This window comes from Budorcas taxicolor, chromosome 5 (assembly GCF_023091745.1).
Source record: "Budorcas taxicolor isolate Tak-1 chromosome 5, Takin1.1, whole genome shotgun sequence".
In the NCBI taxonomy this organism is placed as follows: Eukaryota; Metazoa; Chordata; class Mammalia; order Artiodactyla; family Bovidae; genus Budorcas; species Budorcas taxicolor.
Genome location: NC_068914.1, coordinates 60,534,025 through 60,559,530, shown reverse-complemented (window position 1 = coordinate 60,559,530; position 25,506 = coordinate 60,534,025). Strand labels below are relative to the sequence as shown.

The following is a 25,506-nucleotide window of genomic DNA, read 5'->3' as shown; positions in this document are numbered from 1 at the left end:
TCTTTTAGAGTTGAGGAAGGCTGTTCTTCTGTAGAGTAGCTGCTCACTAAATGTTTTTGATTGACTCTAAATAGAAATACATAATAGAGAAGTAAATGGAGAAAAATAAAAATAAAAGGAGCATCGTCATAATTAGATAGTGTTTATTAAACTCCCACAGTTAGGTGACAGGCTTGGACAAGAGAAGGGAACACAACAAGGTTTATAAAGAGAGGTAGGAGGGGACTGAATCATACAAAGCTAGGAGTGACTCAGGGTGATCAAAAGAGAAGAATTCAGGAAGCAGGCAGAAAAAAGGTCAGTTTGGCAAGAATCCAGAATCTTGCTGATTTTACAATTGAGAAAAATGTTAAGGATGTGTTTATATAAGAGTAATAGACTTACAGTCAACTTTAATTGACTGATGTTTATTCTAATAATCATGTTAAACTGGTCAGTCTATCAGTTTATAGAATTGAGTTCTGCCATTTTGTGGATCTTTTTAAATTTTAGCTCTACTAATGCAGATAGTGGTACAATTTCAACAAATTTTCATCCTCACTAATTATGATTATAATTGGTAGGAATTTTGTGTCTGGGTTTTACTGATGTACTACACAGTATATACTTGGTCTCAATCAATGACTGAGATATTTTATAGCCACCTAAGATGTCTTTGGTTACTCTTATGCTCCTCATTTACTCTTATTTTTTTCAATCCTTCTAGAATTCCCTGCAATTATGATTAATTGGAGGTACGTAGGAACTCTTAGCAGTGAATCAGCTTAAGGGAGACCACAGACCTTCTTGGGCTTCCCAGCTGGCGCTATTGCTAAAGGACCCATCTGCCAACACAGGCAACAATAGATATGGGTTTGATCCCTGGGAAGATCCACTGGAGGAGAGCATGGCAGCCCACTCCAGTATTCTTGCCTGGAAAATCCCATGGACAGACGAGCCTGGAAGGCTACAGCCTGTAGGGTAGCAAAGAATCAAACATGACTGAAGTGACTTAGCATGCACACCCCCACAGACTTTGAGAGTAGAACTTGTAGATGTGTATTTTTAACTCAGCACATTATTACCTTTGTCTGGAAGCTATGAGAGATGCCATTGAACAACCATGGATGTCTCCATGGAGTAGACATATAATAACTACAATCTCATAAGAAGAAAAGAATTGTACACAATTAGCAAAAGCACTGGAGAAGGCAATGGCAACCCACTCCAGTGTTCTTGCCGGGAGAATCCCAGGGACAGGAAAGCCTGGTGGGCTGCCGTCTAAGGGGTCGCAGAGAGTTGGACACAACTGATGCGACTTAGCAGCAGCAGCAGCAGCAGCAAAAGCACTTATGAAACTACAGTGGACCTCTGAGTTCTACCATTTTTAATGCACAGGAAGTCAAGCACTTTATAGCAGGCAACCACAAAGTATTAGATTTAATTTCTTGACTGCTTGTTCTTCTACTTTGGTAGTGAAAGTCAAAGAACTTTTTCTTAGAATTATTAATAATAGGCATGGAACTTAGACTAAGGTTTTTTTTTTTTAATGATCATTTTTAGTGGTTCTACTTTTAGTTAGGAGAACTTGCTTAATCGCAGTTTAGAGAATTAAGTAAAATGGCAGCTTTTGCTATGCAATGCCTTATGTAGTCTCAGCATATAATAGTATTGCTTTATTATCTACCTTAGCATCTGAAAATAAAACATTCTCACTCTCCCACTCTATCAGATTTGGCATCTACTTGTATATATTTCCCTTGTTTGGACTCAAGATAATGGTTATTTGATGATTTTTAAAAATTCAAAAATATCAAATGAATCTCTTTCTTTGGGGGCATTATTAAGATTAAATGTGAATCAAACATGGACCTTACTTTAAGGAAATTGTTGCTCGGTAGACACACAGACATAATTTAAATAATTAAAATACAGGCAGGTATTTTAAAACATCATAATAAAATCTATATTTTCAACAAAAACATTTATTTACCTTAAGATGTGTGCCACATGCTTTTCTATGTGTTGCAGATAAAAAAGTCAGACAGTCAATCTCTCTATTCTTATTGAGGTTATAGTGCCGTGGTGGACAGGCAGACAGTAAGCAAACAATAAATGAACAAGAAATTTCAGGTAAAGATTACAGTTATAGGAATCACTATAGAGACAGAGCTTATAAGAATTCAAAACTGAGTGGAAGGGCATGATAGAAAGTATCAGGATGGGAAAAAAAAACCCAATCAATGAGAACTACAATTTGGGCTCTGAGTAAATAGGAATATAGTTGTATCATCATAAAGAAAAGAAAAAAACGGCAAGAGTAATTTGAGGGAGAGAAGAACATGAGGGTGAAGAGTAAAAAAATTCAAGGTGTCCTTTGAATGTTACCAAATATTCCACCTCCAAACACCTGGTGTTTGGACACACTGCACTTTGAAAGCAGCCTTTCATCCAGCCTACTCCCATCCCGCCTGACATCCATATGGGACTGATTAATATGGAACATACTGCACCTGGAATGGGACTTTAAAGGCAAAACACACTAGTTTCCCAGCCAAGAGCTTCAAGCTGACTAATCCTATGTTAAACCCATTCATTCTTCATACAGCATTTCACTGCCATCATCTTAGTGAGCCTTCACTCATTGCCTTTGTTTGAAATTACTTCCAAACATGGTCATGACTTCCATGAGATTATGCATTCTACTGTATAAAGACCAGATTATTTTTACTTTCTTTTAATTGGAGGATAATTGCTCTACAACAACATGAATCAGCTATAAATATACATATATCCACTCCCTCTTGAACCTCCCTCACAATATTTTTACTTTCTTATCCCCTAAAAGACACTTAATCCTTGAAAGAAAAGTTATGACCATCCTAGGTAGCATATTGAAAAGCAAAGACATTACATTGCCAACAAAGGTCCATCTAGTCAAGGCTATGGTTTTTCCTGTGGTCATGTATGGATGTGAGAGTTGGACTGTGAAGAAAGCTGAGCAATGAAGAACTGATGCTTTTGAACTGTGGTGTTGGAGCAGACTCTTGAGAGTCCCTTGGACTGCAAGGAGATCCAACCAGTCCATTCTGAAGGAGATCAGCCCTGGGATTTCTTTGGAAGGAATGATGCTAAAGCTGAAGCTCCAGTACTTTGGCCACCTCATGCGAAGAGTTGACTCATTGGAAAAGACTCTGATGCTGGGAGGGATTGGGGATAGGAGGAAAAGGGGACAACCGAGGATGAGATGGCTGGATGGCATCACCGACTCGATGGACGTGAGTTTGAGTAGTTCGAACTCCAGGAGTTGGTGGTGGACAAGGAGGCCTGGCGTGCTGCGATTCACAGGGTCTCAAAGAGTCGGACACGACTGAGTGACTGAGCTGAACTGAACTGAAAGAACAATACACAGAACTATTGTATAGATATCAGAGTTCAAATAATATTTTAGTAATTAAATAAACAAAATCTAGATTTTTGATGCAAGTAAATCATCTAGGTCAGGAGTTGGCAAACTTTTTGTGTAAAAGGTCGTATAATAAATGTTTAGGTTATTCCTACCATACTGTCTCAACCACTCAACTCTGTTCATGTGGTGTGAAATAGACAATTCAGAATTAAGTGGGTGTGACTGTACATAAACCAATTTTTATTTACATGGAGTGGATAGTTATAATCAGCAGGTCCCAGTTGACTGAAAAATTCCTTTATTTCTCCCTCAAAACCCTTCCACCACTCATGCTCCAGAAAAATAAGTAAATAAAAGGACATTTAGACAGGTAGACATGGTGACTGTGTTAAAGGGGGACGAGATAGAGAAAAAATCTAGGAGGACTCCCAATTTGCAAACTTGAGTGAAATGGCAGGGTGCTAGTGATTCCCATTTGATAGGATGGGAAATCAAGAGATGGAAGAGTTTGAGATGTGGGAGGAAGAAGTGATGAATTCATTTTGATGGGCCATGTTTAAGGTGGCTATAATATAAATAAAGATCAAGTAAACATGTAAATACAAAGTTGGGAATATCGGTCTAGAGCTCAAAGGGAAAAATAATAGATTTTGGAACTATCATCATACAGTTGGTTGATAAAGTTGTGGCTGACATTACAGTCACCCAAAAGATATATATCAGTTCGGCTCAGTTCAGTCACTCAGCCATGTCTGATTCTGCGACACCATGAACCGCAGCACACCAGGCCTCCCAGTCCATCAGCAACTCCTGGAGTCCACACAAACCCATGTCCATTGAGTTGGTGATGACATCCAGCCATCTCATCCTCTGTTGTCCCCTTCTCCTCCTACCTTCAATCTTTCCCAGCATCAGGGTCTTTTCAAATGAGTCAGTTCTTCGCATCAGGTGGCCAAAGTATTGGAGTTTCAGCTTCAACATCAGTCCTTCCAATGAACACCCAGGACTGATCTCCTTTAGGATAGACTGGTCGGATCTCCTTGCAGTCCAGGGGACTCTCAAGAGTCGTCTCCAACACCACAGTTCAAAAGCATCAATTCTTTGACACCCAGCTTTCTTTATAGTCCGACTCTCACATCCATACATGACCACTGGAAAAACCATAGCCTTGACTAGATGGACCTTTGTTGACAAAGTGATGTCTCTGCTTTTAATATGCTCTCTGGGTTGGTCATAACTTTCTTTCCAAGGAGTAAGCATCTTTTAATTTCGTGGCTGCAATCACCATCTGCAGTGATTTTGGAGCCCCCCAAAATAAATTCAGCCACTGTTTCCATTGTTTCCCCAAAGTGATGGGAATGGATGCCATGAACTTAGTTTTCTGAATGTTGAGCTTTAAGCCAACTCTTTCACTTTCCTCTTCACTTTCATCAAGAGGCTCTTTAGTTCTTCTTCTATTTCTGCCATAAGGGTGGTATCATCTGCATATCTGAGGTTATTGATATTTCTCCCGGCAATCTTGATTCCAGCTTGTGCTTCCTCCAGCCCAGCGTTTCTTATGATGTACTCTACATATAAGTTAAATAAGCAGGGTGACAATATACAGCCTTAACATACTCTTTTTCCTATTTGGAATCAGTCTGTTGTTCCATGTCCAGTTCTAACTGTTGCTTCCTGACCTGCATACAGGTTTCTCAAGAGGCAGATCAGGTGGTCTGGTATTCCCATCTGTTTCAGAATTTTCCACAGTTTCTTGTGATCCACAAAGTCAAAAGCTTTGGCAAAGTCAATAAAGCAGAAATAGTTGTTTTTCTGGAATTCTCTTGCTTTTTTGATGTTCCAGCGGATGTTTCAATTTGATCTCTGGTTCCTCTGCCTTTTCTAAAACCAGCTTGAATATTTGGAAGTTCACAGTTCACATATTGCTGAAGCCTGGCTTGGAGAATTTTGAGCATTACTTTACTAGTGTGTGAGACAAGTGCAATTGTGTGGTAGTTTGAGCATCTTTGGCATTGCCTTTCTTTGGGATTGGAATGAAAACTGACCTTTTCCAGTCCTGTGTATATAGTGAGACAAGAAATGAGTCATTAAAAACCTGGAAGATACCTATCGTATCAGTTATCATTTACTGATAATAAAAGCATCATAAAAATTAGTGGTTGAAACAACTTTTTTTTTTTTTTTTTTGGCCACATGGGGTCTTAGTTGCAGCATATGGGGTCTAGTTTCCCAACCAAGGATCAAACCTGGGCATCTTGCATTGGGAGAATGGAGTTTTAGCCATTGGACTACCAGATAAGTTCTAGCAATGCATTATTTGCTTTGATTTTCTAGGTAAACTGGGATCATTATTCTGGTTTTTACTTGAGCTCTATCATGAGCCACTGTGAGTTTGTCAAGTCTTAGGGTCCAGTGGGTCAGCTGGTCAGCTGAGATGGCTGGATCTCCCTGTCTCTCCATGTGGTCTTTCATCTCAAGTTTTTTCATTAAACAGTGGTCTCAGAACAGCATTCCAGGAGGAAGAAGGAAAAGTTGCAAGATTTCTTGAAGCCTGGACTCTAGAACTTGCACATGTGGTTTTCATCTCATTCTATTGGCCATACTTAGTCCTAAGGTCTATTCAAGGAAAAAGAAATAGATTCCATGTTTCAATGGAAAAAGCTGCAAAGAATTAGTGGCCACCCCTGCATGACATCTACATTTATTGAATATGCAGAAGCAAGGGCCACGTCGGAACTGAAAAGTAGAAAGGGAAAGGAAGAGAGAGTAAAGTTATGAAGTCAAGGGAACAGACTACTGCAATAATGAGAAGAAAAGGTCACAACAAAAATCTTATAAAGAGGTCAAGTCAGATCAGTTCCAAAAATAGCAATTGGATTTAGAGATTACATCTTTAATACAGCTAGGAAAAAATGTGTCTACTGTGGGTGTGTGGTGGTGGAAGTCACTTTAAAGTGGTTGTTTTGGAAAGAGGTGAATTGGAGAAAGTGACTGTGGGTTATTATTTGAGTTTGTGAAGGAAAGATAGTTGAGGTGTGTATGTGGTCAAATTGTGTGACCTGGTTGTAGGAAGGACCAGAAGTAAAGATAGAAGATATAAAAGAGTTTGAAGAGTGAAGAGAAGTCGCTCAGTTGTGTCCAACTCTTTGCAACCCCATGGACTTTAGCCCACCAGGCTTCTCAGTCCATGGGATTTTCCAGGTGTGAATACTGGAGTGGGTTGCCATTTCCTTCTCCAGAGGATCTTCCCGACCCAGGGATCGAAACCAGTCTCCCACATTATAGGCAGACGCTTTTCTGTCCAAGCTACCAGGGAAGCAAGAAGGGATAAACTGGGACTTCCCTGGTGGTTCAGTGGTTAAGAATCCACCCTGCAATTCAGGGAACAGGGGTTTGACCCCTGGTTGGTGAACTAAGATTGCACATGCCCCTGAGTAGCTGAGCCCCTGCACTGCAGCTACTTAGCCTGAGCTCCACAATTAGAGAATTCTGTGCATCGCAACAAAAGATCCCACATGATGCAATGAAGATCCCATGTGCTGCAGCTGAGATCCCACTCCGCCAAATAAATAAATAAAAATGAAGTTATTTTAAAACATTATAAAAGAAGGGATAAATGAAGCAAAGTCCTAGAGGATGTGGAGACAGTGACATTCAGAGGTTATTAAAGAGTTAAAAACTTTGAGAAGGTAAATGGATGTAAGATACTTTTCATATAGATGACCAATGTTTTTCTTTTATCGGTAACATTTTCAAGTAGCTCTTTACAAAAATGGCATAAGGCCCTGGTATATTCTTATTTTTATAAGTAATTTACTTGTTGCTCTTTAGGTAATTGATCTGTGACTAATGTGAAGAGATGATTATTTTAGATAAAACTTCCAGTTGGAAGTCACAGTTTATTACTGTTTATTATATACTATGTTCAGAATGTAGAAATCAGGAGTAAAGAGGCTCCTCTTATGTTTTCAGCTATCCTACTAGAAATTCAAATTCTTACACATTTCTAGTGCCATTCAAATCTGCCAGCATATTTCAGAACACATTTAGAGAGGGGATGAGTAGGTGGCTGCAGGCAAATACAAGCTGAAAATCACCATCATTAGAAAACAGCTTCCACTAAGAAGGCAAAACCAATTATGGGCTTAGCTGCCAAAAGGAAAACAAATTTTAGTAGTTGACATAACTACAGCTATTGTTAAACTAAATATTCAGGCTGGGTAACTTTCCTTTAATGAATATGCTCTGTTGTTATGAAATATTTCTTTACAAAGTACAAATCAATAAGGAAACTTTAGGTATTTGCGAAGCACAAGTAACACTTGGAAGTAAGCCCTAGAATTTCCAATAAGATTAGATATTTTCTCAGCATTTCATCTGGTAAACACTACATGTTAATATTTACATTTTGAGTATAATCAACTTCCGGAATCTGAACTATAAGCTTAGTTTACTTAACCCCCAGTAATCTCCAATACACATTCTTTACACATCCACTTCCCTTTTCTCTGTTTATGGAAATTATATATAGTATTTATAGGACCCTGCAGTGATGGAATGTTTAGAGTTTTTCTTAGCCTATATGACTGGCTTATATTATTACACCCTAGAAAATTAAAACTGATATTAGTAATGCATAGAACTAGTGATTTTTTCTGTGTATATGTATGCATAAAATTTTAATTTCCAAGATAGTTTTAATATTTTGCTGCCCTTATTTTTCATAGAATGATTAATTTTCTGAAGGACTCTAGTTTTAAAACTATTTGAATAAAATGTGAATAAAATAAATAGTTTGTGCTTAATGAAAACTATTTGATAGCACTATTTTCATGCTTTATCTATCAAAACAGTAATCCAAATTTGCATAGCAGCCTAAGCAAGGACTTGTATTATTTGTGACTGACACAATCGATCCGTGATTATCTCTTCCTGAGACTGCAGTACTATCATCTCAAAAATGTTACTTCAGAGGGCATGCGTTATTCTCTGGGTAAAATAACCAGAGTTATTTTAGCTTGTGGACGCAGAGATTCCTCACCATTTGTCTGCTTCATTAATTTTAGTTTTGTTCAGCCTTTGTTTTGTGTGTGTCTAAGTGTGTCGCAAAGAGTCAGACACGACTGAGTGACTGAACTGAACTGAACTGAACTGAAGTGTGTAAACCATTCCCTTATTTTTGTGGTCTCCAAAATCACTGCAGATGGTGACTGCAGGCATGACATTAAAAGATGCTTACTCCTTGGAAGGAAAGTTATGACCAACCTAGATAGCATATTCAAAAGCAGAGACATTACTTTGCCAACAAAGGTCCAACTAGTCAAGGCTATGGTTTTTCCAGTGGTCATGTATGGATGTGAGAGTTGGACTGTGAAGAAGGCTGAGCCCTGAAGAATTGATGCGTTTGAACTGTGGTGCTGGAGAAAATTCTTAGGAGCCCCTTGGACTGCAAGGAGATCCAACCAGTCCATTCTAAAGGAGATCAGTCCTGGTTGTTCATTGGAAGGACTGATGTTGAAGCTGAAACTCCAGTACTTTGGCCACCTGATGCGAAGAGCTGACTCATTGGAAAAGACTCTGATGCTGGGAGGATTGGGGGCAGGAGGAAAAGGGGACGACAGAGGATGAGATGGCTGGATGGCATCACCGACTCGATGGACATGAGTTTGAGTGAACTCTGGGAGTTGGTGATGGACAGGGAGGCCTGGCGTGCTTCGATTCATGGGGTCGCAAAGAGTCGGACATGACTGAGCGACTGAACTGAAGTGTGTAAACATTACAGAGTCAAAACTGTCACTTAGTAGTTTTTTGTTTTTTGTTTTTTTAAATTTTATGGGTAATGTAGGGGAATACAAAGTTTTCCTTGACCCTGTTAAGTTCCATGCCTGGTTCTGAAAATTAAATGACCAAAAACAGACTGACAAGAGAAAAGCATTCAAATTGATTTATTGTAAGTTTTACACAACACAGGAGCCTTCTTAAGCAAATGAAGATCTAAAGAAATGGTTAAATCCCAATTGTTTTATGCTAGGTTTAATGAAGAATGCACAGTCATGGAGAAGTGTGGTAGGTAGGTCAAAGAATACAAAGAAAGTATAGTAAACTGGGAGAAATTTAATGGAGTCTGTTTGGATTCTTCTCTTCACTTTGTATTCAGAGATAAGAGTGCTCCTTTCCTTCAGATATAGGAAGGGCATCTCTCACCTGAGGGTGCTAGGATCACTTTTAGGGGAGAGGCTTGGATGGAATGTCCACGTGAACTCCCCATTTCTCCCATTTTCTAGAACTCCTTCCGCTTAAAATACTCAAGGTACCATATTTTGAAGTATCATGTATTGAATCCCATCAATAGTATATTTGCTTTACTTCACATGCCTTCATGGTGCATTAAGGTGATCAATGTTTAAGTACAGAAAATAGCCCAAACAAAATAGATTTTGAAAGTCAATATAGCTTTAAAAATGTGTTTAATTTTGATCATGCTGGGTCTTCATTGCTGTGCACAGACTCTCTAGTTGTGGCGAGTGGGCTTCTCATCGTGGTGGCTTCTCTTGTTGTGGAGTGTGAGCTCTAGCGCACCGGCTCAGCAGTTGTAGCTCACAGCCTTAGTTGCCCTGTGGAATGTGGACTCTTCCCAGACCAGGGATTGAACCTGTGTACCCTGCATTGGCAGGTGGATTCTTAACCGCTGGATCACAGGGAAGTTCTCAATATAGCTTTTAAATAACTAGGGGCCATGTCATGCTTTAGAACTTACTAAAAATGTAGCATATGTATAGAAAAAATATTAATTCTCTCTAGTTGCTGGGATGAATAAAGTACTTTTAAAAAAGTCTGAATTGAATGCGCAATTCAGCATTTTACCCAGAGGTCTACTAGAGGAACTATAAAATAATTTTATAGTTGCTGCTTAAAACAGGTGAAAGAATTAAGAGTCTGTGTACTGACAAACCTCCAGACTTCCAAGAAAGTCAGTCATTAAATATCACATTAATAAATGATCCTGTATGTATTGACAATGTATAGAAGCAGGTAGTAAGTAAATATATAAAATACTTTTATCATAATATCACAAAAGTTGGGGTTTCTTTTCCCTCTTCAGTAGATGACTATATCTGACTCAGATTTAGTATCTTTTTCCAGAGAGAAAACTTAATGTTGATTATTGTAGTAGGCAATAGGGAGTTCATCAATATAGATTCAATTCTACCTTGTTTAATCCAAATTCTTCTTATTTTCCTTATTTCTACATGATCTGTATTTTCTCCCACATACTAACTGAGGGTGGTATTGAACAAATTCTTAATTTCTTGTGCTTCAGATTTTTAATCTTTATAATGAATTTGATTACAGGACATAGCTGATAGCGTTGTGATGAGAATTATATTAGTTGATATATATAAAGCACTTAAAACAATGCCTGGCACATATTAAGCATGCGATAAATGTGAGCTATTGTTATCTAATGTTTCCTTTTACACACACCCCACTGTTCTTTTCCCCAGTCACCTGACTTATTTTCTAAGTATCTATTCCTTAACTACCCAGCCTAAACATCATCATGTTAAGTAATAAACTGAAAGAGTCCTCCTCACAGATAAGATCCAAGGATCTTAGATCCAGGATCCAAGATCCTGTCCCAAATGAAATCTCATGAGGTTCTTATACCTAATTTGACTTTAAAGGGTTATGGGAATTGAGAATGTCTTGAAGATATTGGGGTCAACTTCTATGTCTTCTTATGGTTTATTACATACCACCTAACTTTGATTATTATTGCTTTTTAAAAAATTTTGTAGCATTTTTATACAGAATGTGTTAATATCTCATGATTTCCAATAATATTTAAGATGGTCTCGAATTTTTAAAATCTCTTTCTCTCTAAGCATATCTTTTCTCCTTCCCTAGCTATATAATGCATTTCTGAACTTAAAGATCATCTTATCTTCTATAGAATTTTACCCTCATCATTTATTCACATTTAGTAAAATCATAGTTCTGTTAACACATTATTGACCAGGGGATTTTTTGCAGAAACTAATGCCTCTGGTCAGTAATGTGTTAAGAAATGAATGTTGAATCAAGTTATAAAAATATATATGCTATAATTCAAAATGGACAATTTATTTGGGGAATAACTAACTTATTAGTTATCAGGATAGATTCAATTGATTTACATAGAACTTTTTTTCAATCCTATATTTAAACTTTTATCTTTACCAGTCTGTCTTGAAATTTCTGTTTGGGTCATTCTTTTTCTCTTACTACAAAGCCACCCAATTATAGTACACAAAATATAAATTTTTCTCTTACATAATAGTAGTGATGTTAACTAATTAATTAGCTAAACTCATTGTAGTGAATTGGATAAAATGTTCATTTGAGTTTTTCTGTAAGATGTTATGGCCAAACCAGTATTTGGATTGTGATAATTTTGATTATTGGGAAAAGATGCTATTAAATTTGGAAGCTTGACCTTTTAGTTTGAAAAGAGATGTGTCATGTAATTTAAACCTTGACTACCCAAACTAATTACTTATGGCATCCCTCAGTATTTTAAACTTCATAATTGGTATAGAGTTGTGCTTGTAAGTTAAAATACCAGTTTATAATCTTTGGTATGGAATGTGATTTAGTAAACTTGCCCTTTATCTTCACCTATCTTTATTCTTTAATTAATTATATGCTTTTATTCAAGACAATGTAAACTTCTACAAGGTTATTTTAGATTTGAGCCTGAGATAAATATCCTGAATTTGAATTTCTTTTGTTACTGTATTATAGCTGCCATTCCTAATCATTAGTTCTGAATCTTGCATTGTTGAGTTAGTCTGTCTCCAAGTGTTATTTACTGACTTGTTTTAAATATGAAAGTCACATGTAGTGGGTTATACACTGAAGAGTTCTATAGACTGGATCTAGTTCCCTGTGATAGTTTATTTGGTCAAGATATTTTGAGAACAGACTTCATAAGAAGGATTTTTATAATTCCACAGGCATCTATGTTTTCCATGGAAAAATCTGACTATTATGAGGCATTGAAATCTGTTCTCTGTACTGGATCAGAATCTCAGTGCAACATGTATTTTTCTTCTCTGTATTCTTATTTTTATTATAGGATACATAAATGAATAACATATGTTGTATTAATTCTGGTTGTGGTCCTTGCTATGGCTTTGAACTGCATGATGATATCGGTGAAAAATAAATGTCTGTCTTTTGAGGAGTTTAAATATATTTGAGGTTTAATCAAAATTTCAAAGGGAATTAATTTTACTATGTGTTAGGAAATATTAAGGAGATAATTCATACTTTATAGAATGAGAAGTTTGACTGGAAAGCATTCACTTAATTTGCACTGCATGTAAAAAAAATACTAAGACAATATCTTAGTTTGGCCAAAAGTCTGATAAAATTTAGAATAATAGCAACCTTTGTTTTGTATTCAGCAATCAGAAAAGCACAAATAATCAGATTTTTAAAAATACAGTATTGTATTCCAATTCATTTGAATAATGTGACTTCAAGACAGTATTATATTCCAGGGTGCCTTTGAATAATGAAAGCAAGAAAATGTTATATTCAGTGTAGTTTTATTGCTAGGGTATTTTTAAAGATACTTTCTAACTTGTCTAGGCATGTCATACATGCCTGTACTGTCCACAGCCTTAACTAAGTGATAGATTTATATTTTTTTCTCATTTCCCCTGGTTATCTCTGAGAATTTCCCTTTGGTCCTGTAAGGACTGCAGATATTATCTTGACTACTTCTCCTAAACTGAAGGTGTCTCAAAACTTTCATTCCTAATTCTGGTCTTTGGTTGTCCACTCTGTCACAGGGCAGCATAAACCTGCAAAGAAAGAGTAAGGGAGAAATACAATGAAACCCTTTCTGCTGACTTCCAACCCACTCCATGCCTCTGGCACTGCCCTAGTCTCCTTGGCCACTTCTATCCTGTCATTTCATCCCCACATCTTTTCTTCCTACTGTCCATTCCCCATTTAATGGTCAGATATTCAAATACTGTTTCTTAATGAAGAAGGAAGATTTACTATTTCTTAATGAAATCTATGAATGCAAGTTTGGGTTTTTCCCCCTGAACTAAAATTAATCCTATTCTGAATACTTGTGTTTCTATAGCATCTTAATGCAGCTATCAGTACTCTTTAGGACCAGTTCTGGGACTAACTGAGGGAAGTCCAGTTGGGCAGGATTAATAATAATAATCATAAAGACTGGCCATGAGGGTGAAAGGAGAAAAAGTTCCATTAGCAACCCATTAAGTAGAATGCCAACTTGCATCACTTATTTTGGAAATGTCTCACTTATTTGTTATTTTTGTTTTAATATATTATACTGTTAGATTCTCCACAAGATGTAAGAAAAAACAGAATAGACAACGCTGTGATGAAAGTATATTTTGTTGTATATATGGATCAGGATTCCTCAACGGGCTTCCTCTGTGACTCAGCAATAAAGAATCCGCCTGCAATTCAGGAGCCACAAGAGATGCAGATTCAGTCCCTGGGTGGGGAAGATCCCCTGGAGGAGTAAATGGCAACCCATTCCATATTCTTGCCTGGGCAATCCCATGGACAGAGGAGCCTGGTGGATGTCCACGGGGTCCCAGAGAGTCAGACATGATGAAGCAATGAGCCCACTCATGCACGCATACACGGTTCTTCAACAGCACCACTGTTGACATTTTAGGCTAGATCATTCCCATGCTCCTAGCATCCCCAGACCCTAATGTGAAAACCTGAAATGTCCCCACACATTTCAGGCAAAATCACCGCTGGTAAAGAACCACTGGTTTAGGAGAGTGTTCAGTTTACATAATAAGCAATGGTAATAAAAAGAAACAGAACAGTCTTTGGGCAATGAGGCAACACTGAGATACGTCCAACATGCCCGTAAAGCTTCACAGGTCTGTATCCTTCAACCTGTTGGAGACTTCCATCACTGTCTGTAGACAGAGGTTCCACCAATTGCTTGAGACTGATAAAAGTATAACTTTTGATTTCCAAGCATGGAATATGATTCTGCAGAGTTGAGCAATAAGAGCATTTCGCTTAGAATCACTCCTATATATGGCAGCTGGATTATGTTAGTATCATACTTCCAGGCTGGCCTAGGAAATAAAAAGTTATAATGTAGATTCTTTGGAAAAATGCATTCAGAGATCTAAATATTTTTTATAAATACCATGGATTGCTAGTTTACATATACTGGGTTTTAGCATATCTTATAATCTAATTATTCTTAATAATTTCTCATTTTAATGATTCTTATTTTTTTTAAGTAGGGCTCAATATGAAATATTTGTCCTGATAAATTTTATACATCAAATTTCAATTAAACTTCAATGTCTACCATACTAGGAAGAAATGTCATTTTTAAAATTATTCTCCTGGGCCCCAAGTTCATTTTTTTTGGTACAACTTAATAAAGATAGCCAAATATTATCTATTTATCTTTATTTTTCTCTGCCTTCACACTTAATCTTTTTTCTGTAAATACTTATGTTGTAGATCTTCAATTTGACATTAAAATGTCTTATTTAAAATTTAAGATTCCCAGATTTAAATAGTTGATTTATGCCCTACTGCTTTATGCACCATAGTTACTCAATGGAAACTTGCTGAAGAAATATTTAGTTGTATGAATTTGCATGTGTAATCCCAAGCCAACTGATCTTAATTCTGTGTGTTTTGTGGTATTAAAGCTAATTATCAGTGGAGACATTTTTAAGTTCATGATTGAATACAGGGTGAAGGCAAAAATCCTCATTTATAATTTTCACTCTATTTCAGAATAAATCTGGAAAAGTACCTGTGAGGCTAACACATGTTGCTGAAGAGTTTCATTTGGCATATAAATTTTCTTAATTGTCTGAAGAAGATACTCTAAAAGGCAAAAACTGAATAACGAAATAGTTAATAGTAGTCAGATAAAATAAAATATATGTATAGATTTATTTTCAGTGTAATAAACTTTATTTGCACAGTGTTAAAATTAGAGAGTTATAAATCAGAGAAAGATTAAAAAGATTCTCAGCTCATCTGTGATCCAAATATTATATTAATGATCCTTTTAAACATCTTTTATTAGATAAACAGTTGTGTTATATTGGAAGTGTACATGCAAAAATATTGACTAGCTGAAAACAGGTAAAAAAATATTGTGGGATAAATTGGAAAATATTTTGAAAATAATACGGTTAACTACTGTAGCAAGCTCAGTAATGTTACTGAATAATACCACACCCTTCTCATCATTAAGTAATAACAGTAATTTTACCATTAGTGTTAATAACCTATATTTACCCAGTACATTTTCCACAATTTTCAAAGCACTCTTCTTCCTTCTGATATTTGAAGGAATCTTGTGAGAAATGTGAGTCAGATATATATATATATATATATATAGCAGTATTACAATGATGAGTACAGAAGATTAGAAAGATTTATAATTTTTCTAATTATAAATTCATAAATAAATTTATGAATAAATTCCATACGTTAAAATAGTTTCTCAGAATTCAAAATGAATTAGTTAGTGAAAATGAGTTGTTAGTGAAAATTAAGATGAAATCATATTTTAAACTATCAAGTATTGTTCCTACTATTCCTTTTTTGAAAATCTTTACAAATAAATCTTGTTAATGTTTCAGAAGGCAGAAAAGAATTTAAAGCATCAGATAAAAATGGATACTGTGGTACTATGAGTGTTTTTTACTTTCTTTTATATACATAAATAATTGTTAAGCATATTTTCTGATTATAAACTATTTGAAAACATAAACAGAGCGTGTTGTTGTTATTCAGTCTCTCAGTCATGTCCGACTCTTTGCGACCCCATGGGCTGCAGCACACCAGGACTCCCTGTCTTCCACCATCTCCCGGAGCTTGTTCCAACTCATGTCCATTGAGTCAGTGATGCCATCCAACGATCTCATCCTCTGTCATCCCCTTCTCCTCCAGCCTTCAGTCTTTCTCAGCAACAGGGTATTTTCTAATGCTCTTCGCATCAGGTATTGGAGCTTCAGCTTCAGCATCAGTCCTTCCAATGAATATTCAGGATTGATTTCCTTTAAGATTGACTGATTTGATCTCCTCACAGTCCAAGGGACTCTCAAGAGTCTTCTCCAACACCACAGTTCAAAAGCATCAATTCCTTGGCACTCAGCCTTCTTTATGGTCCAACTCTCACATCCAAACATGGTAGCGGGGGTTTAGCCGCTAAGTCGTTTCTGACTCTTATGACCCCATGGCCTGTAGCCTACCAGGCTCCTCTGTCCATGGGATTCTCCAGCCAAGAATATGACTACTGGAAAAATCATAGCTTTGACTATATGGACCTTTGTTGGCAAAGTAACGTCTCTGCTTTTTAATATGCTGTCTAAGTTGGTCACAGAGCAAGCATCTTTTAATTTTGTGGCTCCAGTTGCCATCTGCAGTGATTTTGGAGCCCAAGAAAATAAAATCTGTCACTGTTTTCATTGTTTCCCCATCTGTTTGCCAAGAAATAATGGGATTGGATGCCATGATCTTAGTTTTTTGAATGTTGAGCTTTAAGCCAGCTTTTTCACTCTCCTCTTTCACCTTCATCAAGAGGCTCTTTAGTTCCTCTTCACTTTCTGCCATAAGGATGGTGTCCTCTGCATATCTGAGGCTATTGATATTTCTCCCAGAAATCTGGATCCCAAACAAAACAATACTTAATTAGAATCTTTGAATATATTCTATAATATCAAATTTAATAAAGTGTAAAATACATATATAATTTTTTAAAGTGTACGTATGGGAAAGGTCATAATATATACTAAATAATTATGTAGTATATATTGTGTTTATAATAATAAGGACTTTCTACGTGGCTTAGATGGTAAAGAATCCACCTGCAATGCAGGAAACCTGGGTTCCAATCCTGGATCAGGATCCCCTGGAGGAGGAAATGGCAATCCACTCCAATATTCTTGCCTGGGAAATCTCATGGACAGAGGAGCCTGGCAGGCTACAGTCTCTGGGGTCACAAAGAGTCTGACACGACTGAGCAACTAACACACTTTAATACTGCATAATTATAGATGCAGTATACTTATATATTGGGATTTCCAGGGGACTCAGTGGTAAAAGAATCCACCTGCCAATGCAGGAGACGCAAGAGACAAGTCTATCCCTGGATCAGGAATATCCCCTGGAGAAGAAAATGACCACCCACTCCAGTATTCTTGCCTGGGAAATCCCATGGACATAGGTGCCTGGCGGGCTACAGTCCATGGGTGGTAAAAGAGGCCAACATGACTTAGTAACTAAACAGCAAATGTTTTCTAAATCATACAAATATTTCTGTGATCCACATTTCCATGATGGTATCAACCACTGAAGAGATGCTCAGCAAATATTTGTCAAATGAATGAGTGAATAAAAACTCGATTGGAGCCATACTATAAAATAAATATAGTTTGCAAAATCCTAAGCTTGCTATAAAGTAGAATTAAACATAATGAAGCTTATACTAGGTATGGAAGATTTACTGCCTACATTCAATAAAGAATGGTCATTACTTTTAAACATGCTCAGTCAAGTGGCAGAAGTTTTGAAAATTACCTAGTTTGAATGATGATAATAAAAATTCCTCAAAATATTTAGAGAATAATTGACTCAAGAAACTAAAAGGACATTTAGAGCAAACTTTTTTTTAAGTGTTTGGAACCAGTTAGCCTGTGAGACTATTAATAAAGACACTCAATTTCTCATATATAATATGGAAATAATAATCTTTCTTGATTGTGCATAATGACTGTTAGGGTTATATCATCCAAATGAGCTGAAAACTATCAGGTCTCTAGTGGAAGCCATAACATATAAGCCCTTGCTCCTTCCAAAACAAGAGAATCCCAATTAGAGCAGGGATCATGGAAGAACTGGGGAATTCTTATTGTCTGCCATTATTATTCTAGCGTACATAAAGACTCCCTGATCCCTGTTTTCCAGTCTTCACAGGTGCAGTGTAGAGCTGAAGTGTTTATAAGTCATGTGTCATCCTTAGCTACAGACCCAGAACTGATGTCTCCCATCTAGAAAATGGAACAGGACATAAGGATTACTCTAAGGAGTTAGCAGTAGGGTTTTTATATTTATGAGAGTTTTGTCAGCTAAGAGAGGCATCCAGGCCAGTCAAAATCCTTTATTGCTGTATGAAAGCAGGAACAAGATTAATAAGAAAAAGGCATAGAAGGTAATACATTTCCACATACTTTTCTCCATGGCTGGCTATTGGGAAATGTCCTTCCTTGACCAGTTGGGTGCTCTAATGAGGCATTATGGTTCCACTGCTATCAAAGGCTAATTTATGTGATAAAGTTCCTCTTTAAGAAGTAGTTTATGATTTTTCTTCCAATTTAATCCACATGTCTAAGCCATTAAACTCATAAACTTGTTTTTACAGTGCATCAATTAAAAGTACACTCCAGTCAGCTTTTTTGCTTAGGCTGAATCTTCACTCTGTCACTACTAACTGTGTGATTTTGTTCCAATTCACATGTCACCTTCTTAGAGAAGTCTCTCCTGAGCTCTCTAAATAAAGTAGACCTCTCCTCTTCCAAGTCATTCTCTATCACTTCATCCTCTTTAATTCTCTTCCTAGCATTTACCACTACCATATATTAATTACACATTTATGTCCATGTCCTTGTCTCCCTGGCTTACTGCTATATCTTTAGCATCTTTAGGCATATCTGGCACATGGTTGACATACAGTAAATATTTGCAGGATGAAATAATCACAATTTCAATAATGGACTATTTTCTATTATTTTACTCTATTAACATTCTATTTACATTTCCATGGTTATTCCCTAGTCCGATGTCTCCAGCAAAATAGTCTTGGGTGTGCATGCTAAGTCACTTCAGTTGTGTCCTACTCTTCGTGACCCTATGAACTGTAGCTCCTCTTGCCCATGGGATTCTCCAGGCGAGAATACTGGAGTAGGTTGCCACGTGCTCCTCCAAGCGATCTTCCTGACCGAGGGATTGAACCGGCGACTCATGTCTCCTGCATTGGCAAGCAGGTTCTTTACCACTAGCACCACCCTGGGAAGTCCCAGAATAGTCTTATTCCACCTCTTATTCATCACCACGTTGATTTTTTATCTTAACTCTGGTAATTCTAACTGCAGTTATATTGTGTCTGGCTTTCTAAAGATAAAATAGCCTCCATTATCTTTGACGACAATTTGCTTGTTCCAGAGCCCAATAAGAGTTAAAAAGAAAACTAAGATATTTTTCATGGTCTTAAATTTTCTTTATTACCATAAAACGTCTGATGATTATGTCCTCTCACCTCAAAATGCATCTCTTGCTAAGGGTAAGATTTAGAGAGGGTATTAAAATTAAACCATCTTTCTGAGTTTATACAGTGATGACAGGAGTATAATGTACTTTGTTTTTCTTTTAGATCTCCAACTAAAGAAATGGATTCAGAAGAGAAGGAAATTGTGGTTTGGGTTTGCCAAGAAGAGAAGATTATCTGTGGGCTAACCAAACGCACCACCTCTGCCGACGTCATCCAGGCTTTGCTTGAGGAACACGAGACTGCATTTGGAGAGAAACGATTTCTTCTGGGAAAGCCCAGTGATTACTGCATCATAGAAAAGTGGAGAGGCTCTGAACGGGTTCTTCCTCCCCTAACTAGAATCCTGAAGCTTTGGAAAGCATGGGGAGACGAGCAGCCTAATATGCAGTTTGTTTTGGTTAAAGCAGATGCTTTTCTTCCAGTTCCCTTGTGGCGGACAGCTGAAGCCAAATTAGTGCAAAACACAGAAAAACTGTGGGAGCTCAGCCCGGCAAATTACATGAAGACATTACCACCAGATAAACAAAAAAGAATAGTCAGGAAAACTTTCCGGAAACTGGCTAAAATTAAGCAGGACACAGTTTCCCAAGAGCGAGATAGTATGGAGACATTAGTTCATCTGATTATTTCCCAGGATCACACTATTAATCAACAAGTCAAGAGAATGAAAGAGCTGGATCTGGAAATTGAAAAGTGTGAAGCTAAATTTCATCTTGATCGGGTAGAAAATAATGGAGAAAATTATGTCCAGGATGCATATTTGATGCCCGGTTTCAGTGAAGTTGAGCAAAAGCTAGGCTTGGAATATGATGAAAGGCAGATTCTGGAGGACCTGAGAGAAAGTGATGGAATTGTACAGCTGGAGGAACGACTGACCTACTACAGAAAGCTCATTGATAAGCTCTCTGCCGAAATAGAAAAAGAAGTAAAAAGTGTTTGCATGGAGATAAATGAAGATGCAGAAGGGGCAGCTGCCAGTGAACTTGAAAGCTCTAATTTAGAGAGTGTTAAGTGTGATTTGGAGAAAAGCATGAAAGCTGGTTTGAAAATCCACTCTCACTTGAGTGGCATCCAGAAGGAGATTAAATACAGTGACTCATTGCTTCAGATGAAAGCGAAGGAATACGAGCTCCTCGCCAAGGAGTTCAATTCCCTTCATATCAGCAATGCAGATGAGTGCCAGCTAAAGGAAAACAGAGGAAAGGAATCTGAGGTGCCCACCAGCAATGGGGTGGTTTCTCCTTTTACTCAAAGAATATTTAACATGTATACAAATGACACAGACTCAGACACTGGTATCAGCTCTAACCACAGTCAGGACTCGGAAACAACTGCAGGAGATGTGCTGTTGTCAACGTAGTTTAAATGGCTTCACTCTGACCTACTTTAATATTGTTTGTGTTTGTTTAATTTAGTAGGAAAATTTAAATATTCCACTCTGGAGGAAAATATAAATAATGTTAAGGAATTCAGTGGCTAGTAAGAACTAGAGAATTTTGTTTGTTGGTTTATTTTTGAATTAAGAGTTCCAGTGTTATCTAATTATTACAAGTTCAAACAATGAGCTGTTTATTAGGAGTGCAGCAAAAATAGCTTGTAGGTATATAACAGAGAAATAATTTGCTGTGAATTATAATCTGTTTCTATGAGAAGTGATTTATTCAAACTTCAAACTAATTCTTAATATTAGACATCAATATATTGAAACTATACACGTGAACATGTAAAATTAAGATGTATTGTTATAGAGTTTTCAACACTGTATCATTGGTATTTTATAATCTGTAAAGTATATGATAACTCTTATATTATAACTGTATTAATTCAAATCGTTGTTCATTTCTTTGCTATTTAGAATGTATAGCATCTCTGTTACTTCCTGAACCCCTCTACCTGTTTAGGTTTAGATTACAGGAGATGGAAGGGTCGTTATTGGGACATGTACAAATACCTTCAGTGGATCAGACAGTGGTATAAATAAGAAAAGCCAAGTTTTGCAGACAACAGCAACTTTTCTAAGAAAGCTGAAAATTAATAAGAGATATTTATGTGATTTCTCTATCTGATATGCAAACCTTTAGATCAAATCAATCATCTGTGCAGGTTCATTCTTTGAGTGAGATACGGTGTGGGTTACAGAGAAAAATCACAGGGTCATAGTCCTATTTGATTATACCTTATTTTAAAAAAGTAAAGGGATGCAGCTTGGGGTCCTTTGTGTGGGTAAAATAGAGTTCCATGTACCTTAAGTATCCCCTGGAGGAGGGCATGGCAACCCACTCCAGTATTTTTGCTTGGAGAATGCCATGAACAGAGGAACTTGGAGGGCTACAGCTCATAGGATCACAAAGGGTCAGACACGACTGAAGCAACTTGGTGCACACAAAAAAACACCCATAAATATTAGTATTTTCCTCTGAAAATAGAGATAAGGAACTCACCTGAACAAAAACCTTTTATTCTGCTACACTGTAATTCAGATTGTCTATATGGTCCTTCATCTAAGGTGCAAACAAACAAACAAAAAAGTAGCTCTACTCTAGCCCACTCTCAAGCTTGAAAGTAAGTATCCAACAAGTTGGATAGATGATTTAGATTCTGTCTTGACTGACAATCATTATAGTGCCAGAAGAGGCTTGGTTTGGCTTGGGTTTTAGTTAGGAAGTTCCTTTCTTTCTCTTTCTCTCTCTTATCTCCTTCTTTCCCTGACTTATTTCCTGCTATTGAACACATGACATAATCATATTAAAAACTGTTTTGTTGTACTATTACATGAATACAGCTGCAATTCATTTTTCTTTTAGCTAACAACTTTCCCACATGTGAGTAGACAGAAAGATTATTTTACTTAGTTTTAACATGTGGATATTGGTTAAGATTCTCAGTATTTCTCATTTCTTTCCTTTTTATCTTTATGCTTACTGTACTATATGTTTTAACTCAGTTTCCTAATCTTTTTTAAAATTTCTCCATCCTCCAGACATTTTGCCAACCTTCGGGAAGATATTTAGAATTTTCTTAATATTTCAGTTTTGGGGAGTATCTAATGTTACCATTTTTCATACTAAGATTCTGCTGAAGGCCTTACTTGCAGTTACATGGTAAATGCCTTATCTGAAGTTGCATGGTAAGAAAAGTAGGCATTTCCACTGTAGGGAAAGTATGATAATAAGTAATAACACAAACATGGGTTTAATTTGAAATAAGAAGAGAATTAAATAGTCATTTAAGAAAGGGAAGTTTATTTGCCTAATATCTCATTAATCATTCAGTACGATGGAAAGCTCTTGACATATTTATTATTCTCTTCTCGGGATTAAACTCAGAAGATCATCATCAAAGATAACACAGTTGTAGTATTGTTTTTCAAAAGTAATCTCTTTGGATTATTCTCTAGTGAGAAAATAATGAAAAGAACATTGTTATCTGCTATATAATTTGATTAATTATCTGAATCCAAATCTGGTAAGAAATAGAACTAGTTAGATAATGGCATTTTAGAAACTTTGCCTGATTTTATACAATGTCTGATTTTATACAATGTCTGATTTTATACAATTAAGCATAGTGAAGCATTCTAAGGGCTAATTCTTCTATTTTTTCAGTAAATAATGTTAAAAACTCTTGTCCAAAAGCAAGACTATTGAGTTTTAAAATCATATTACAATTTCAACTTGTTCTGTTGTTATTCAAATGTATTTGTGCCTTTGATTCATTACAGTATTAAATCATCAATTACCATGGTGAATCTCTAATTTAGAATAATATATTAATACAAATAAAAATACTAAAATGCAGTACCCTCATCTCTGAATTGGAGAAGGCAATGGGACCCCACTCCAGTACTCTTGCCTGGAAAATCCCATGGATGGAAGAGCCTGATAGGCTGCAGTCCATGAGGTCGCTAGGAGTCGGGACACGACTGAGCGACTTCACTTTGACTTTTCACTTTCATGCATTGGAGAAGGAAATGGCAACCCACTCCAGTATTCTTGCCTGGAGAATCCCAAGGACAGGGGAGCCTGGCTGGTTTCTGTCTATGGGGTCGCACAGAGTTGGACAAGACTGAAGCGACTTAGCAGCAGTAGCAGCATCTCTGGATACTGAGCAATGCAAAATTAAATGAGAATGTATATTCTAAATTTACAACTTGATAGAAACTGTAGTATTTTAATTATTTATAGAAGCTCTAAAATAAAATGTTTATAAATTCTTGAGTAACCTAACAGATTAGCTATGAAATTGTTATATGAAGCTAGAAATTGCAAACAAAACCTGACTATTTTTCCCTGTAACAAGACAGGTTTTCACAGACTGTCTTGTTCATTCTCCCCCTTGAAATGTCTCTTTTTTTCTTCCATCTGCTATATACTGAAATACCATCCGTTTCAAGCTTTTTAATGTGTTCTCTCTTTCTATGAAACATGTTTTTCTATTCAACCATTGTAATAATTTATCTCTGAAACCACGATTATTTTAGGTGTATTTTTCATAAAGGAACATTTATATTCTGGCTTAGCATATATTTATATATGTACTTACCTAACTTCCCTCCCTCAACATTTTTTTATTGTCTTGTTACTTGTCTGTCTTGTTAACCTTACTTCCTCTAATCAGTCTCTTTGCCCCTACTCAATTCTGAAATTGAATTGCTAAATTTTACAAGATTATAACTTTAAAAAATTATTTCTATATGTGGTAAATGATACCGGTGCATTTTATACATAAATATGCATTTTAGCAAACTTAAAACATTAACAATTCTACTTATAAATCCTTTGGAAGAGAGACTACATCTTAGTGTCATTATGAAAAAATGTTACTGTACTATTTTCTATTTTATTTTTAATTCACAGAGTTACCAATTACAAACAATGGGAATATTTTCTTTATAAAAGCATCAGTGGTTAAATTATGGTGTTTTTCACTGCATCCCTGCATTTAATAAAAAATATTTTATAGAGCTAGGTTTTAAGTGGTAGACACACAAAATAACTTTGAAATATCTTAACTATTTTATTTTCTCTTTTTCATTAAAAATATAAATAAATGGCCTTTCATTGGTGTGTAGAAGCTATTTTAATCCATTAAAATTTTATTTTTATATTTATTTAAACATCTACTGTACATGACAAAATATATATCTGTGGCTGTTTTCTAATTTTTCAAGGTAGGATTATTATTTTAATTGAAATGTATTTTTCTTGAGACAAAAGGAATACCTTTTAATGTGATATAGATTTCTTTTAAATATTAGGCTATTTCTTTTCATACTACCTGATTGGTTTAATAACTTGATGTAACAAGTACAAAATACAAACAATTTCTTCAGGTGTAACCAGTCCGAAATAATAAAAGGAATAGTTGCATTCTTTTATGTGATATTGTTTGTCTTTCGGGGTGTGTTGCCTGTCTATATTAAAAATAAATTTTTTATCAGTTGAAATTATATAATTGTCATGCTGACTCACACAAGTTAATATCAGGCATCGTTTCATAACTATGAATATAGAGCAAAATGATCTAACAAAACGTTTTGTTTTGGGTTTCATACATATTTGTTTCAACTTATCATGAAAGAATGTCCTCGCTTTTATACTAGATGGCTGGATTTATACTAGATGGATACTAGATGGCTATCTTACTTTCTATAATGAAATCCAGTTAAAAATAAAAATACTCAAGTATATATCTACCCTGCTATTATTCAGTTTGTCATTACCCTTATTTCTCAAGCAACAGTAATTTTAGTTACCTT

General features: G+C 36.2%; 1 protein-coding gene across 1 annotated transcript in view; it reads left to right on the top strand.

The window, feature by feature from the left end:
* Positions 1–21,108, top strand: part of RASSF9 (Ras association domain family member 9) — a 30,241-nt gene extending 9,133 nt beyond the window's left edge. Inside the window, exon 2 of the mRNA XM_052640532.1 lies at positions 19,851–21,108. Coding sequence (XP_052496492.1) covers positions 19,851–21,108 — 1,258 coding nt within the window. The remainder of the gene's footprint in view (positions 1–19,850) is intronic.
* The last annotated feature ends 4,398 nt before the right edge of the window (positions 21,109–25,506 follow it).